The 18,499-nt window shown below is 47.2% G+C and overlaps 1 protein-coding gene across 2 annotated transcripts in view; it reads left to right on the top strand.

Annotated features, from left to right (window-relative positions):
* The window catches only part of DGKG (diacylglycerol kinase gamma), a 185,912-nt gene that overhangs the window by 118,545 nt on the left and 48,868 nt on the right, over nucleotides 1–18,499 (top strand). For both annotated transcript variants that reach the window (XM_006200997.4, XM_006200993.4), the window contains one exon: nucleotides 15,154–15,244. In XM_006200997.4, coding sequence (XP_006201059.1) covers nucleotides 15,154–15,244 — 91 coding nt within the window. The remainder of the gene's footprint in view (nucleotides 1–15,153; nucleotides 15,245–18,499) is intronic.

Below are 18,499 nucleotides of genomic sequence, written 5' to 3'. Positions count from 1 at the left end.
ACTTCACTCAGAATGACATACTCCAGGGACAAAATCACAATGTAGAGAATCTTAGCTTTGGACTGGACCTTAGGTTTCAGCTCCTTTCCCTGTAAGCATCCCTTCTACTAACATCCCTCTGAGAGTGTTCATCCGATCTCTCCTTTGAAGATTATAGGAGTGTTTTTGGAGAAAAAACAAAACAAAACTTTTTTTTGGCCTTACCACTTCACATTTTACAAAGAAAGCATTTTCCCAATCTTCTAATGCTCTTCAGTGAAACAGGGGCTCTCCTCATTCCAAGAGTGTACTTGTCCCCTCCAGTTGCCAAAGCATCAAGGGACTTACATAATTGCTGAATATTCATGTTTATTGAACCTACACTTAGACTGAAATTCCTCACTGTCTAGTAACAAGATGTTTTCTATTCTGTTGAATGAAGAGGCTCTTTAATCTTGAAAGTGGGCCTTTTTGGAGAGCATTCTAAAGTGCCAATCAAGCCAAGTACCCTACCTTGCCTTTGAACTCAGTGAGCTGAAAGTGTGTCTGTAATCTCCAGCGTTGGGTTACCATAAGGCAAGAGGTAGTAGGAATGTTGTGGATAAATTAAAACCCCAAACTGTTAGTCTTAGTGAGCCTTGTATTGGCACTGTCAACACAGAGCATTTTAATCAGTCAGATTCTCCCTTTTGTCTTCTGTCCCACCTGGTCCCTGATCTTGGGCAGGGAGAGGTATGGAGGCTGCTTATAACTGGGGTTTCTGCAGATGTGCAGGTGTGGGGGTGAGATAACAGGATGCCCTCCAACTTGAGCTGGTGGCCTGGTTCAAGATTTGTTCTTGTAATCCACCCAACTGGAGATGAGTGTTCTAAAGAAAAATTAAATGGCCAACAGTAAGTCAATGGGTTAGAAAAGAAGAGATTTAAGGACTAGATAATTTGTCCCTTAATTACAAGACCTAATAGTATAACGTTAACATGCATAATAACCATCCATTGTGCATAGTGGGAAATTCGGGAGAAAGGTAAACATGAGCGTAAGTAAGCTGCTTCTGCAGTGGTTAAAGAGCAAGTTCATTACTGGTGTTCCATGATTGTCGAATAGTCAGTAAACCTATTGGGTAATTCCTGATTTATCAACACAGAGCAACTGAAAGTTTTTTTTTCCCCCAGAAAAGGTGGACTTGGATTGATATTTTATTTCTGTGGGCATGATCTTTGCAGATACCAACAGCTTTGGCTCTTACACTGCTGCAGCTGGTCAGCCCTTGAAACCAGACTCATATTAGGACTCGCAACCAAAGGTACCAGGGCTTAGATAGGAAGGATCAGATTGGGAAGGAAGTGGGCAAGACATTTTTGAGGAAGCTTCTAGGAAAGTTTCCAGAAGGAAACTACAGGATCTCTCTGGGGGTTCTCAAATCCAAATGCCAATAGAGGCCAGGCAGTTAATATGGACAAGGGAAGTTGAGGGTGTAAGGCTTTAAGGAGTGGCGAGGACTCTAGCAAGGTGGAGAGCACGTGCCCTTTGTAATGGGAGCAGCCAGTACTCAGCTCCAGCCAATTGTTGGCAGGTTGGAAAGCAACCCAGGTCTGATTTCTCAAGAGAAGCTAGACTCCAGGTGTGAATGTGAAGTCCTCCAATTTTAAAAACCACTGTGCAAGTCAAATAAACACGTTTCCAAGGGTCAGAAGATCTGTGGGCCTCCAAGTTGTCACACTGATGCCCAGGAAATAAAACCTCAGGGATATGATGGGAGCCAGTTACTTAATTTTCTTGCTTGAAGGTGGTCACAAATTATTGGTGTTGCAAATGTAAACTGGTCTCCTACCAAAGGAGAGAATGAATGGGCTTGAGGAAACTAAAAGAAGGAATCCAGGAAGAAAAGACACTTGGAAGGTCAAAGACAACATAAAGCAGAGCCACAGTCTGAGTAATAAGTAGATATGACATGGAAATAAAGAGGGGAAGGCCCAGTCCCTTTTGGGGAGAGAAAAATTAAAGTGTGAGACTGTACTCAAAGAGGATAGATTTGGACCTTCTGGAGGAGGGAAAGTAGAACAGCTAACAGGATCATCGTGAAGTCTGATGAGAGCCTATGGCGGTCGCAACCAGCTTGTCTTCTTCAGGCATTCGTAATAGTAGCATCAGTTAAAGTGCATTCCACGGGATGTTAAAGGGCGAGTCCCAGGAAGACAAGGGAGTTCAATCATTGGAAAATTCCAAATTAAATATATTTCTTTTCTGTATGATAATGTAGAGCCTTTAATATATGTAGATTCTAACCTATTGAGACCATGCAAAAGCAGGATAAAGTATTTAGTTTCCCAGATTTAATTAACCACAGAGTCCTCCTACACCAGAGCATCTTAAGAGACCAATATTTTGCAGAATTCGCATTGCTGAACACCAGACAAAAAGGAATACACGTACACAAATGAACCATAGACTGTCCCTTCTGACCATGGGTGTGGGGACAAGTCACACTTCTAAGGGAATCCTGGTTAGTATCTCTAGCAACTCTGGTCTCTTGGATAGGGAACTAAGGGATGTGGGGCAGAGGTGATGCTCTAGTCTCTTCCTCAGTCATGAGTCAAGGTTCTAGGAGAAACAGGCATGTATGGGGCACAAGAACAGTTCTGTAACTGATCTGAGAATGACTGTTCCTCTGGACTGTGGATTTCGATTCTGGAATGACAGGCCACTTGGCAAGGAATCTGGAGCTTGTCACATAAACCAAGAAAAATATTTTTGGCCAGAGACTTGGAGACCAAACAGGAAAGTTTTAAAATGAGATTTAAAGGGGATAAAGTAGAATGTTCAAATGAAACTCGAAAATCACAGCCCACAGAGGGGCAGCAGGTGTGAGCTAGAAATAAGAGGCCCCACAGAGGTGGTGCCAAGCAGTTCTCCAAGGAACTGGCAGTGGGCTCACGTCCACACTGGGGGCACATTTGCCAACTACACTGGGAGGGGGCAAAGTGAGCGGGTCAAGTTCATTGCGGGAGACAAGCATGACCTCTGAGACAGTGGATGGGTCTCACAGTGGACTGGGGTGAGTAGAACACACGGCCAGAAGGCCATGCTAGATGAGGGTGACACGTTCTGGTGATCAGTCACTGAGATGGATGTTAGGAATGTATACACAAGTACACAAGTAAGTCACAAAAATGTCAGAGTGGAAGTAAAGCCAAGCACACATGGGTGAGATTTTCAAAAGGGCAAAACAGAAAGGATTTTGCTGGCGGTGGATACTCCAGTCTTCTCAGGCAGAGGGAGTCTCTGGCTGCTGCTTTCCTATTTAAGACTTTTTTAAAAGCAGCACAGGAAGAAGATGGAGTAAAGATGGGAAGAGGGTATTTATCAGCCATCTGCCCCATCTGATGAACTGTTGACTTGCCTGGCTAACAATCTCATGATTTAAAAGTTAGAGGAACCAAGGAGGAACCTACTTACTCTGTACTTAATTCTGACTGGGAAGCATCCAACTGGCTCACGGTGTGGAAGGCACAGGAAACGCAGGAGAAAGTAACCAGATCATCGCGTCGTTTTATGAAAGCCAAAGGAGGAAATATGGTGCATGCTTGAGGTGTGCCCTTCCCTCACCTTCCTACCTCTTCTGCTGCTTCTTACTTCTTTCTGGTACCTCCAGTCCCATTCTAACAAGAGCTCCAGGCCAAATTTCAGGGTGGCCACCAGGGATTTTAGGATGGACAAGTCACCATGTTCCTTTCCCAAAACTGGAGGAGAGCAAAGATTCTTCAGTCCAAGTTTAGCAGGAAAGATGTATCGCTTGTATTTCAAGTTGGAACTCAGAGCCCATGAGGCCACAAAGTTTTATACATGGCAGGGGAGTTCTGTTGTTTCATTATTTGGGTGTATATCATAGGACCCACGTGTACATTCTCAACTGATATTCACAACAACCGCTGCAAGGTAGGTAATATCATCCCAATTCAGAGATGAAGAAACTAAGGGATAGAGACTAAATGACTTGCTTGCTCAAAGCCACATCGCAACTGACCTGTGGCTTGAACCCAGGCCTTTCTGGCTTCTAAGCAGAGCTTTTTCAGCTCTACCAAAGCTGTCTCCAAAACCTGACACTGGATACCTAATGGGCTGATAGGCTTTAGTAGTTACTCTGAGAACCCGGTCTCTGCATAACATTGTTTCTATGGGGAAATGTGCTCGGAGTGACAAACAACTGGCTTAACCAAGGAACTTTTGTAACCTGACCTGTCACAAATCAGGCACTGCCTCAAGCTCAGAAAGGCTGGTTGTGGGAAGTAGAGAGGAGAGCAGGCTTTATTCAGCCAGCGTCCCCTCAGACACCATGATACCATTCCAGGCTAGCTTGGCATTTGCCGAGAAACAACAGCTTCAAACGCATCTACAAAGTCACCATGCAGCACCTACCACTGAAGACGGATGTGAGGACCACCTGTGGGGGCCCTTTGTTTCCTAAAGCAGCTAGTGCAGCTCCAGCACATAGTGAACACTGGATGAGTGGGGACTGAGATGATTCTCAACAGCTGAGGGTGAGCTAGAGTGGAGGGAGTGGAGAGGGAGGGAAAGCTCTGCTGTCTCTCTTGGGGCCTCCCTGGGAATTACGGTAGGGGGAATTACGGTAGGGGGAGGGTGTGGGCCTATTTTGGGGGGTTGCCTCCTGCTCCCTCATACAGTTCCTAGTTTCTGGCCTTGGTCGTTCAGGACCCAGGAAGTGATCTTTCTCAGCGAGAGCTCAATTCCAGCAAGTGGCCTGTCTTCTCCAGGTGTTCAGGGCTATGTTCTCATCAGCCATCCTCCCCATCTGCCTTCAGATAGCAGCTACCTGGGCTGATGGACGTGTGAGTGCTGGTAAAGCTAGTTCAGAATCAAAAAGCTGCACAACAGCGGAGCAGTCGTCACAGAACCTCAGAGATCCTCACTCCCATCTCCATTGCCTGCTTCCCTCTGGGAGCAGAATTGCTTTCTGTCCCCGTGTTTGACTTTGCTGTCTGAGAACTATGAGATCAAGCTTATTCAGAGCCCTCTAGCCTCAGCCAAATCGGCCTGAAGGGGATTTTCATTCCACAAATAAATCTTCAAAGGGAGAAAGGATAGCTAAAGGCAGCCAAACTCGGCAAGATTTTTTTAAAACAATTTTTTATTGAGTTATAGTCATTTTACAATGTTGTTTTTTATTTTATTTTATTTTTATTTTTTTGGATGGGGGAAGGGAGCTGTTTTCTCTTGTCCAGGACAGATCCTGACTGGAAAAAACACTCGAGAGACTTAGCCTTCAGGAGAGAAAAACTCCAGCTGTCTCACTGGCTCTCTCCTGAGGGTCACCCCCAAAGTGGCTGGACCATGTGATGGACTTCCCATCACTGTGGTAGTTCTCAAGTCGGGCCATGGAGCTTCAGAGAGACCCTGGGACCTCAGAGCAGCAGTGTGTGTGAGCATGCTCCATACCACGGATGGAGAGTATAAGGGAAGCCTCCCTGTTCTGGCCTGCATGTGTGCCCCGCATGCACACACGTGTGTCCACAGGTGCTGCACTAGGGGAGGATCTGATTTCCGACTTCAGCAGGCTTCATGCTGGAGTCCTGTCCTTAGGGGGAGATGCTGTCAGGCGCCAGACAGAATTAGGGAGAGTCTACCCAAGGAGACTCTGTCCCCAGCCCACAGAAACAAGCTGTCTTGTGTGCAGGAGAAGGGTCACTGCTCAGTGGGAGTAGATTCTCTGGAGTTCAGAATTAACCTTTAAGGGGTAGGGAGGCTGCTCTGAACCCAACGCTGGTAGATTTGGCCCTTTGTTATTCTGGGGCAAGAGTGGAGACTAGAGACCAGTAGGGAGACCCACACCACAGACTCTGTGGGGAAGAACGCCACGGGGTCTTTAGCCGGCCAACCTCGAGCTGAATCTCATGGCCTGAGTAGTAGCTGTGATCGAAACTGGTCCATAAGCATGAATGAGAATGACCCGCAGCTTTGCAGTCACTGGCTCTTATGGCTTCGCCTGACCTTTCCACTTCTCTAGAGGCTTTAGGGGCATAGCAGGAGCTCAGGGGAGTGGAAAGGTAAGGGATGAAGTTGGGAAGTTTGGAGCTGGGGTTTGAATTCCAGCCAGTGCATCCTCAGAGACTGGTCTCAGTTTCCTAATATGTACCATGAGAAGGCTGCTATGGCTTCAAAGGGGACCACCATCCAAGCTGGTATGGAGTGGTAGTTCTGCATGCACCCAGGAACTATCAAATAGTACACTATTTTTAATTATTTGTCACCAGCCCCCACCATGGGTGCCATATTGAGTTAAGATTTCTGTCAGCCATAAAGCTGTGCTAAGTAATCATTCATTCTCCACCTTTATGACTCAACAGCATCCATTTGCCATTCACTCAGTTCATCTGGTTACCAAGAGTAACCAGTGCAAGTGATTTTCTTCCATTCCACAACAACAACAACAAAATTTAACCCACTGTGCAGTCTTTGTTATGAGTAAATGCACAAATACTATTCCACATTAAGAAATGTTGACAGCAACTCATGGACTCCTTCCATACTTTGGGCTATTCTTTGGGACCTGTGATCTCCTGGCTGGGAATCCCTAGACCCCAAAGTCCCCTTAAGTGCAAACGATCTGTCATCTGTGATTTGGAGGTAATTTTTCACACATGAAAATGACTTAAGAAGTGTCCTCATAGGTTATTAAGAAGGTTCCCTATTTATACTACGAAACAAATACAGGCCAGGCAGGCTTTCCTCCTTCCTTGGCCTTTGTGTTTTCTTTAGCCCTTCCTTGAGTTCTCCCTCTTATTCCTCACACTTCTGCCCACCCCCTCCTGGTTCTGGTCTCCCGTCCCCCAGTCCATTCACACCCCTTAGATTATCCTGAGTGCCATGAACATCAGCCTTGTCTCCAGTATGGAAGAAAGCCAGGGAATACCTTGCCCCTTGAGCTGAGCCAAGACAAATCTGTTGGCAGGAACAGCGGGCACAAGAGTCACACTCAGAGAACAAAAACAGCTATTTATAAAGCCTGCTTCCTGCTTGCTGGGGGCTCACTTTCCCTTGTACCAAAGGGGCCACTGCCTCCTCTTGGAAAAGGTCCTTCCATCCATAGCTCTGTGCCGGGGGGTCACCGGGTGCCATTCCAATGAGCAGTGAGAGCAGGGGGACAGCATGCAGGGTGGATTAGATGTGGTGACAAGCTCTTTGATGGGCCAGGGCAGCTGGGTGTGCGGGTGACACAGATGGCCTCTGCAGCACCTGTGAGGTGACGGTCACGGGCCCCTTGCAGGACTTCACATCCTGGCCTTAGAACTAAGCCCACCTCCCTTGGTTTTTCTTTTTCTTTTTTCAACCTTTGATCTGAACTTTGGCTTCTACAATTATTCAATGTCCAAAAGCACTTGGGATTCAAATAATGTAAAATGTTAACAGATAAAGTGTTCTCAATATTATCACTAAGATCTGTCATGCAACTCGAGTTGCACTTGCCCGTCCTGTGCTGCCGTCATACCCATTGATTGTGCCAGGTTGTTATTTTCTGTGACAGTCTGCCACGAGTCTGCTCTTCGGCAGTAGCAGTAACACCACCCATAACCCAGCGAACCCACAGTATTCAGTGATATCATTCGTTTTTGTTTTTTAATTGAGATGAACCTTATGAAAATGTATAATTAATGTACTGAAGCAGCTGGTCGGCTAGGCATTGTGTCCCCTGGACGTGTAGTTTGGGGCCTTACAGTGTTCTTTAAAAAAATTGAATTAGTTGCCAACTTTAATAATCAGGAGATTTTACATAAAGAACACACATCTCTGGCATCTTTGTAAACAATGGCAGCTCTGGCAATGGTTGGGCCCACACCCCAACATGGTGGTGGTTGTGGAGCACATGGGCCCTCCACCACACACACAACCTCATCCTGTGCCATGTTGTTCACGGAGCTTGGAGAAACCTCAGAAGTCAGTTGTTCTGAGTCCTTCATTGTAGGATGAGGAAACTGAATCCGGGAGGCCCTGAGTAACTCTTGTGGGGTCATATTCTAGTGTGTATGAGGCCTGGGGCTACACGGCGGGTCTCCTGCCCACTGGCCCAGTACGGCCTCCACATTCTGTCCCCTTAGCACAAACCCCACAATACCACCTTGTGTAGCGCCTGCTTCACCAGGCTGACACAGGAGGCCTAACTGACTATTTGAGGCATGACCCATTCGGGAAACCTGGTTATCAAAGTCCAGACCACAAAGAGGAACACCTTCACGTTAAGGGCTCCTATTTCTAGAAATAACTACAGTGTCCTCTTTGTAGCCTTCTAAGCGCAAAGAAATGTTTTCATGTTTGGATGACTTCAAAAGTCTATTGCCCTTAAAACTTCCTAGATTATCAGAAAAGGGCCATCAGAAGCTCACTGCCTTTGCTGGTAAAAGTGCCCAGCAGCTAGCTTGGTTGTACTTGTGGACATCTTTGAAAACAGGCTATTCATAGGCTGTTAGGATGGTGACCAAATCTAGCCCTAAATTGCTGACAAATATAAAAGAACATTTTTAAGTAGTCTCATTTTTCCCTCATCTGTCAAATGAAAAGATTCAACTAACTAGGGTGCAATCAGTGTTATTTTCTTATAAAGCAGGGGGAAATTAAGAAAGCCCCGAAATAGAGTCAACCCACGATGTCCCTGCTGCTATTTGCCACGCCTCCCTGTGAATGAGAGTCCCTTGGAGCCCAGACGAGGGTCTTCTGCCTCAAGAACGGGCTCACCTGGGTAGCTTAGAGCCTGACAGTGAACCTCGGAGTTTCGTGGACCTGGAAACCAGCCTCAGGACAACTGGTTAAGGATTAGTCATCTCCAGCTGAAAGGTGATTATGAGAAGGAAAGAAATGGTGGGCCAAAAAAAATTCAGGAAGAGAGATGAGGAAAAAGCAGTCCAGAAGTCATTAAAACATGGTTAGTTTAATTTTCTTCAAAAATATTGGCTGCCTGGGATAGACCCCCACACTGCTCCTGTCCCTACTCCTGCAGGAGTGGGGGAATGAGTCTCCCACTGAGTGGGTTTCCTAGCAACAAGACAGAACAGTCAGGGAGCACTTACCATGCGTTAAACACCTGCTTGGTGCTTTGCATTTGCCACATGAGCTTCACAACTTTGCTGGGTAGAGAATAATATTCCCACTTTGTAGAAGAAGAAATAAAGGGTCAAAGAACTTAAACTGTCTAGCTAGAAAGTGGCAGAGTCAGGCACGAACCCTACCCTCTCGGATTCCAAATGCCATGTTCTTGTAAAGTGACAATGAAACAGACAAAAACCAGAGCTGTATGTAGCAGGGACAAACCTCCACCACGGGCCAGGAGTAAAGTGCTTGGGGAGACACCTTCAAAAGACAAGAAGAACGCTGGCATTCAGGCTGTCTGCTTGGCAGGGAGAGTGGGGGCTGTCTCCCACCTCACATTATAGGGTATCATATGCCTACAGGCTTTTACCAAAGACTTTGGAAAGGTGCTGGTGCTGGTAGAACAAAATGGGAAAAGGGAAAAGGGAAAGATGAGGCAGAGAATTTGCTTCAACCTGTGAAATTCTTATTTGTCTCAACAGAGCCTACTCACAGGATTCTTTTGAGAATGAGCAGGCTAATATATGTAAAACATTCAGTAGAGCGCACACTGAAAAGCCCAAAGCCTCCCTGACGAGAGGCTTTCTCTACTTCCAGATCCACAAACAACCTGTCAGCACTCCGTGCTATACGGATCTGCTCTGCCAGTGTAGACAGAACCAAAGACTCCAGATGACCTCTCCCTGGTGCCTTGGTATGCAGTGACAGTAGGCTGGGAGTTTGGTTACTTCCTGTTCTCACAGCAGCTGAAAAAGGGAGCAGCCAGTAACCTTCAGGGAACCCCGCCTCAGGTAGGCATGCCCATGAAGTCCTTGGCAACAACACACCAGCATACACAAAGAGAGGGTCTGTCTTACCTTCTCTGTGTCACTTGACCTCCACCTCAGGGCCCACCATTAATGGCTGACTTCAAACATGTAGAATTCTGGGAGCCATCTCTCCCTGATCAGCCTTTATCCAGGTAGGAATTTCTTCTTCTTTCTGTCCCTACCCCCATGGCCCCTGCCTTTGTACTTCCAACCATTTTGGTAGTTAGGACAGAGGCAACCAAAGTAATCCCCCTTTATATTTTCTCAAATGAAGGCTAGTGGCTATTTTTCTGAGTAACCAGGGAGGTGGCCTTCATTAGGAAGAGAGTCCTTTGATTATTGCAAGGCATCAACAACACTCAGTCAACAAACTTTTAATGTATATGGGAATGAAGGCCGTCGACCTGTCCTACATGATTTTCATTTAATATTTATAATATTCTGTGAATTAAGCACAAGCCTATTTTATGAGTAAAGAGGCTCAGAAAAGTTAAAAAATTGCTCAAAGTTATACAACCCGAAAGGGCAGAGTCAGAGTTTGAACCCTGGGCTCCTTGATTCCATTCTGGGGTCTTCGCATTAGGTTGCACTGCCCCCTCTTACCGCGAACGGCTGAGAGTGGCCCACTTGAACCTGAAGTGGGAGTTGCCTAAAGAGCATTTGTGTTTGTCTCCCAGCCCAGCCTTCCCTGTTTCACTCTGTGTAATGTGTAGTTCAGGGGCACTGCCTCTGCCCCATTGCTGGGTGAGCCAAGAGAATGAAACGTGCAGGGTGTCCTGGGAGCATCTAGCCTTTCTAGGGGTTAACGTTGGTCTCCCTCACTGTCTGAGACTGTGTAGATTCAAGAACGGGAGGTTCCTGTGACAAATCCAATTCAAACTCCTCTAGAACTCACCTGGCCTCCAGGACCCGAGGGAATCTGACACTCTTCATCAGACAGTATTTCCTAGCATGTGATGCAACCACTAACGCCCCAAGCCCTTAAATACATCCATTTCACAGCCTGGTGAAGGAGAATCACAGCAGCCAAGTAAGTGTAATAGGAGCACAAAACACCACATCACACAATATGCAAAAGCATGCTAAGGAAGGGTAGCAGGGCGGCAAAGCACAGGCTCGGGGGTCAGTCGGGGAGCAGTGCCCCCTCGGCACTTACTTGCCCGGCAACCTTGGGCAAGTTATTTACCCTCCCCAAGCCAAGTCTTTTCTTATTTGTAGCCAACAGTACCTACTTCTTAAGGTTCTATTTTTATTTTTTAATTGATATATAGTTGATTTACAATTTGTGTTAGTTCCTAGTGTACAGCATAGTGATTCAGTTATATACACATATAATTCCTTTTCCTATTCTTTTTCATTATAGGCCATTACAAGGTATTGAATATGGTTCCCTGTGATGTACATTAGGACCTTGTTTATCCAGAGAATCTAAAGAGATAGTGTATGTGAAATGTTTAGCAGAGTGCAAAACCAAAGAACTATAGGAATAGAAATTATTTACTTCTAACTAAAATGTGCCTGAGTTAACAGAGGAGAAATAAAAGCTCTTCGATTTTGAGCACATAGTCTCCTGTGGGTCAGAGGTCAAATGTTAGCGTCTTGGTAAAGCTATTAAAAATATGGAAACTCTGTGAGGCAGAGATCCTGCCTCTCTTATTCATCACTTTTTCTCCAGGCACTTTGTGGTACGTGGCCCATACTAGAGTTCACTAGATGATCTATGAATGGATGAATGTTGGATGCATGGATGGATAGACGGATGGATGGGCCAAAAAAACAAAAGTGCCATCCTTCAGTTACAAAGAGGACTGCCACTGGAGAATTCATCTCCTGGGTCCCCTCTCTCAGTGAATGGCACCTGCCATCTATCATGCCATCTAAGACAGATCTTTTAAAAGCACAAATCTGTTCAGGTCACTACTGCCACGCATCCCCCACCAGTACCCCCACTTACGAATGGTCCACAACACTCTGTAAACTTTAAGATAAAGGCTAAACACCTAAGTGTGGCATCCCCAGCCTTTACAATCTTGCCTTTCCAGCCTCCCCTGTTCAACCCACCTTTCTGTGAGTTCTAGGTCCCCTCCAGCAGGTCTGTGCCCTCTTGCCCTGTGCCAATGCTTGGGCTTCTTCCTCTGCCTAGAATGTTCTTCCCCCACCTTCTGTATTCCCTTCCACGTTCCTCCAGAACGCAACCCCAGCATCGCCCCACTAGGATGCTTTCTTTCACTGCCCCTGGCCCCACTAAGAATTAGATGTCCCTCCTCCTCGGTGCTCCCAATGCTTAGTACTTAGCTCACTACACTATGGTCTGACTCCTTATCTGCCCTTCTCAGGTGCCTGGGTCATGGAGTGCTGTGTTTTGTTCTTCATTGTACCTAATACACCTCCATCTAGTCCTGGCACAGTGATTGTTTCTTGAATTGATAAATACTTTGTCTCACACCAAATGTGTACTTTCTCAGAAGCATATTCGCAATCAACATCATGTCTTTGGACACTCGTGTGACCAGTCAAGACAATTAACCAAGGATTGGGGTGTGGTCTATGACTCTGGCAAAATCTGTTAGATTAGACATATGGGGAACATATATCTTTAACCAAAAGTCTAGACACATGATCTGACAAATATGATCACATATTTTTCTGTTGTAGAAAAATTTGAATATATAATGTCTATGGCTACCCAACCTGATCTGTCATTTTTGCCTTACTATGTTATCCAAACATGCCAACTCAAGACATTGAAATACTAGCTAAGTAGCTAACATCCTTGGTGAGCTTACTATGCAGCAAGCATCTTGTGAGGTGCTTTGCAGTCATCTCATTTAATCTTCTCAACTACCCTTTGAAGTGAATCTTATTATTATCTCCATTTTACAGGTGAGGAAACTGAGACTTAAAAACTTGCCAGAGGTTACACAGCCAGTAGGAGACATCTGTCCAGCAATGGAAGAGCAGTCTGTTTGATCTTCTCAGTCATTCTTCGATACTGACCTAACCATGACCCCTTAACCTTATTAGATCATCAGAAGAGCCACTTCTGGGCAAAAATAGCTTGTGGCTTCTGGAAATTTTTATTAAAACTCTAAATCTCCTGGCAATAACTTTCAAAAGTCATGATTCAGACCAGCAGTGATATTTGAAAACGGAATCATAATGCAAGTCTCCTGGCTACAGAGATGCTCTCGCTGCTGGAGAGAAATGCTCAACCTTGACATTTATGACAGTCTGTGCTTTTCCTGTTACTGGGCCTTTTGCCATTATTGTCTATTGAAAGGCACTGACCCTCATTCTACCCTCCCCAAGGAATCCTCTCTTTCAGGGCTAATCGGTCTGTCCTCTTCCTTGGTTGTCATTTCACTGGGATCTAGAGCAATGTTTCTCAAAGTCCTACCAACTGACCACCTGCACAATGATCACCTGGGCACTTATTAAAATGCATATTCCTGAGCTCCACCCCACAGCTGTCACGTAGAATCCTACAGATTGGAGCCCAGGGAGCAGCCTTTTAATCACATTCCCCAGGTAACTCATATGAATACTACTGTTTGAGAACCACAAACGTAGTCCCCTCACAACTCCAGGTGTGATCACTGGACCAGCATCAGCAGCTTGTTAGCAAACAAGGAATTCTCAGGCCCCAGTCCTGAATGACTGAATCAGAATTTGCATTTTAATGAACACCCTCAGATTTGTATTCACATTACTGTGCATGCGGAGAACTAGTGATCTAGAACAGTGTTTCCTGTGCACATCATGGCATGCACAGAAAACACAAGCACTTGTTTGGCATACAGATGACAATGCCAGCTGTGGCATTGGGCTCAGCCCGCCCCACACCCCAACCTGGCCATCCTGAGGGCTAAGGAGATTGCTATCCGGGGCATACTTGTGCCACTGCACACTGGTTGAGGAGCACTGGTCTACCTAAAATAACCCCAGCCCTCCTAACTCTCTTCATAAGCAGCAGTCTATAAATCTTGCTTATTCTGTTTCTCTCATCATTTATCATTTCTTTTCCTGTATACTTAGAGTCTGAAAGGCTACTTCCCAATTAACAAGGCCTTAGAAATCTTCATGCAATGGTCTCATCTTCAAGTTCTGGGTGGACTCTGAGAAATGCAGAGAGAAAAGTTGTGTCTGTCATTCTGAAGAGTCGTCTGCTGTGGCTTCAAGAATACTAGGAACAAATAAGAGCCTTCTACCCTTTGAAGAATGCTCCATTCCTCTTAGTCCACAGATCTGAGGCGGCTTCCTCTCTCCTGAAGAGTGTGCCAAGAGGAATGTGATTGTGTTTAATCCTTCCTCAGCAAAATCTGCCAGCTTATAAACTGGACAGGTGTCCTTTCTCTTAGCCAGCCCCTGATAATGGGATGACAGTTGGGATGGAAGGAATGGAATACCTTCAGAAACACTTCCTGGTGAGACCATCTGATCAAAACGACCAAGTGTCAGGCCACACCATCTGACTTTGCAAAGCTCCCAGCTATGTGGGAACCCCATTGTTTTTCTGCCCCTCACCCCACCCAATAAGGAAAATGTTGAAAAAATTTAAAGCTTAAAATGTTGAGCTCTTACTCTGAAGCAAATCTGACAAGGTCTACCCCTAATGAAGGACTAAGCAAATACAGTTGAGAAAGAGGTGGGGGAAGGGGACTATTGCTACCAGATAACTCACTTTTTTCCTTCTCTTTCTACCTTGCCTGCAAGTGGTGTCTATTTCTCTTCACTCTGCTTCCCCCAATCAGAGTATAGACAGAGTAGCACACATTTAAGCTGGATTAATGTGGAACTATCCCTCCTCTGTCCTGAGACTGTACATCCAAGTCGCAAAAGGCTGTCTGATCCTCCCTTCGTGCCCCAACCATTGAAGTTCCTCTGCATTAGTAGTAGAAAGGACTGTGACCAGAGCCTGCTGTCACTTGCCCCCTCTGGTTGACTTTCATGGAACTCTTCCCTTGATTCAGACATAGGCAAGCAGGCCTTTCTCCTGCTCTGACCAAGAAGTTCAGAGAGCAGCTGGCAGTTCACCCAGAGCAGCCATGGTGTCTAAGAAAGAAATGGGTTTTTCTCTAAGTTCATAGCAAAAACAGTTGGTTTTAAAAAAAAAAAAAAGTCTATCCCTGATCATCTGATTAACAAGTGCTGGAAATACAAGATTGGGGACTGCCGAGGGCTTGGGCATCCCAGCCCCCACAGCATAGCTGTTGTTGCACGACCGTTTCAAACCCAGGACACTGAACCATCTCTCTGCTTCGTGGTCCAGGATGAAGAATAAGCTGTGGTACTTTGAATTTGGCACCTCGGAGACCTTCGCAGCCACCTGCAAGAAACTCCATGACCACATAGAGTTGGAGGTGAGTTCCCAAGGCTTGCTGGACCTTGGCTCTGCTCTTGGACTGTCACACACCCTCAGGACATGTCCCCTAGGGTTCTTAAGAGGTGATCCAGAGTGTCATCCATTTGTTATGCCTCCATCCTGTTCCCAGCTACTCCACAGCCTCACTCCCAGAAAGTTCCAGTCATGGGGCCTGCTTTCTCAGCCTATCCAGGGAGTCCTTGGGGCCCTGAGAGCTAGAAGCCCAGCAGACCCAAGGCCCCAGACCCTTCTTACCTTCAGCCCTCTCCCCACCACGGCCTTGCAATTTCGCCTTTGCAGAGAGGTCAAGACTTAGTTGCTGCCCAAGCAGGGAGAAGAGCCACCGTGGGGGTGGAGACAATGTCCCAAGCCTGGTAAAAGCCTGGGAACTGATGGCCTCAGGGCTGCAGGAGTGAGGGGTCAGGGTGTTGAGCCCAGAGGTGACCAGTCATCCCCCAGCTCACCCACCTCAGCTTTCGGGGAGCTGGCTCCCGGGCACCCAGTGGGCTGCATGGGGGTACACCTGTACAGTCGCTCAGAAGGGCCCTCGGTTTAATGCTGTCCTGTCACCATCTTGAAACTCTTAATGATTTTTTAGCTAAGGACTCTACATTTTCATTTGGAACCGGGCCCCTCAAATTACACAGCTGCTGGTGGTGGTGCATTTGTGTTTTACTGGCTCTCCCAGCGCTGGTGGCAGCCTGCCTCAGACAGCGAGCCGTCTTGATAAGCTGCCAGCCTCCCACCCCCCACCCCACTTCTGCTGGGCTGCTCTCGTGAAACCTGCTTGCCACTACAAGGTCTCCTTGGTCTCTGGCCACCCAAAAGCCCAAACTTCTACGCACACCTCTGCTGTGAGGACCTCAGGCCCATGGGTTCTCTTGCCATGTGGTTCTCATCTGTCAAGCCCCGCCCTTCCCGTGGGATCCAGGCCTCTTTTCACTTGAGAAAAACAAGTGAAAGGCAGAGAGTTCGCCCAGGATGGTCTCCTCCTGGCCCACCAGCTTTGTCCCTAAGCCTGCAGTAGCATCGCAGTCCAGTGGAGCCCGGGCATCCCTTGAAGGAGGAGCATTTGGCCTGAAGCAGTGTGGGAAAGCCCTGCCACTCCCTGCGGGAGGAGCCTGTGCTCACAGGGAGTTCGCACAAACAAAACACAAAGCCAGAGAGTCTGTGCTTCTCTTTGACTCATCTGCCTGCCTCTCCCCAGCGGTTGCTGGGTTACCAGCCCCAGGGTGGGAGGAGCCGACCCAGCTAATCCCCAAAACTTTTAACCAGCCCAGTAACAGGGCAGAGAGGCCCAGGAGTCAGACGCACGTGTCCCCAGGTGGGACCACCTACATCTGTAAGAGGCTGAGGAGCCTGCCATCCTCTGTGGATGTGGAAATTCACTGCCAGGGCTGCTGCAAAGGAGGAAAGGGCTGAGCCAAAGACTGAGCGCGGCTGGAGCTCTGTGTGCATTTTTCCCATGGCATGATCATCTGGTGGGGTGTCTTTAAATATACCCCGAGTGAGGGACAGCCCTGGCCTAACCACTGCCAGCTGCAGGCACACAGCGACTGCTTGTTCTCCCTGCAGCTGGCCTTGAAACTGTGCCCGGAATAGAGCAGCTCAGCTCCCCTGCCACCGCAGGCCCGCGCGCCCTCCCAGCTCCCAGCTCCCAGCTCCCGGCAGGCAGTGCCACGGCCCCTTCTGAGTCCAGTAGGCAGCAGGCCTTCCTCAACCGCAGAGGGGGCTGGTGGCCTCCAGAGGGGGGTGGAGGGGTTCATACTGTGGGTCGTTGGGGGCTTTCGGGAGCACTTCTTGTTTTCCTTCTCTCCCCATAATGAGTCTTTTTAGTATTTATTCGAGAGGCTAAGGATGGGAGGCTTATATGACAGGCGGGGTATCTGACAGCCCACAGGACTGGGGCAGGCATCACTTTTGCATCCAGAGAGCAGTGGGTGGGCGGTCCTGCGTCTTGTGATCCAGAGGAGGAGAGACAGACCACAGGGGAGCCACGTGAGTGACAGGTATTAGGAGCCTGCAGGGCACCACAGGTAGACGGCAGAGCATCAGGGATCTCAGGGAGGGCAGTAAAAGAAGCTGTGTTGAGGGCCCTTCCGTTTGTGGCCCCTGCACACAATAACCCAGGCCTGGAGCATGCTCATCAGGTCAAGGTCAGCCGTCTCGAGAATAACCCCACACAGGTATTCATACTGCATGTCACCGTTTCCAAAGCCCCACCACAGCCTTTATTTGAGTCACACAACAAGCCAGTGAGCTAAGCAGGCCGGGTATTCTTGTCCCCGTGTCTTGGAAAGCAAGCTGAGGCATAGAGGTTTAGAAAGATAAACAGAAGGGAGAGAAAAGTAACAAGGGAAGAGGAAAAAGTCACATGCTTCAACTGCATGCTGTAATGTGTCCTCATTTGATACAATAACCCCATGAGATTAGTATCATATTTTTTAATGAGGAAACTGAGGCTCAAATACACTAAGTAAATTGGCCAAAGTTTCATTGCCGAAAACTTGCGAGAGAGGAGATTCTAGGTCTCCTGGAAGGAGTTCAGCTTAGAACCCAATAAACAGATTTACCTAACAAGTGCTAGAAACTTGGTGAATTTTTCCACGTGGATGCGTTGTTTTTTCCTCCTTTACTGAATGTGGAACCATTTGGTTCCCTCAGCTGAGACAGCTGGGCAGGTCTGCTGAGAAATGCTTGAGAAGAACAGGAGGCACAGGCCTACTGCTCATTTGAGGAAGGAAGGGGTTCAGGCTGGACAGAAGGAGAGAGAGTCAGAGGAAAACTTCCTTAAAGTTTACCAAAGGTTTTCCCACGCAGCATCTCATTTTATTTCGATCCACAGAGCATGTAGGGCAGATGTTAACGTCCTCACTTTATGGGTGAGGAAACTGAGGCTGAGAGGTTCAGTGACTTGTGAAAAGGTACAAAGGTAAGGGGTTCAGGGGGACAGAGAGTAAAGTCTATTTCGTTTCTTTAGGTATGTGCATCTGTGTGTCCACCTTGGTAAAACTTGGATGGTGAAACTTCAAGCTTAAATGAGATTAGGCAGGAAAGGTCTCCACTGAAAGTCTCTCACAGGGAACACAGCCTGTTTCTTGGAGGCTTGTGGCTTATTGAGAACTAGGAGACTTGGTCCCTTCCCTGAAATAAAGCTCACATACGGCCCAGCTGACAGAACCCGGGAGAGCTGGTTAATAGAATACTCACTTAACTAGCGCTGAGGAAACTGGATCCACGTGGGCAATCACTC

Source organism: Vicugna pacos, chromosome 1 (genome assembly GCF_048564905.1).
Source record: "Vicugna pacos chromosome 1, VicPac4, whole genome shotgun sequence".
NCBI classification, from domain to species: domain Eukaryota; kingdom Metazoa; phylum Chordata; class Mammalia; order Artiodactyla; family Camelidae; genus Vicugna; species Vicugna pacos.
This window is presented reverse-complemented; position numbering and strand designations above follow the sequence as displayed.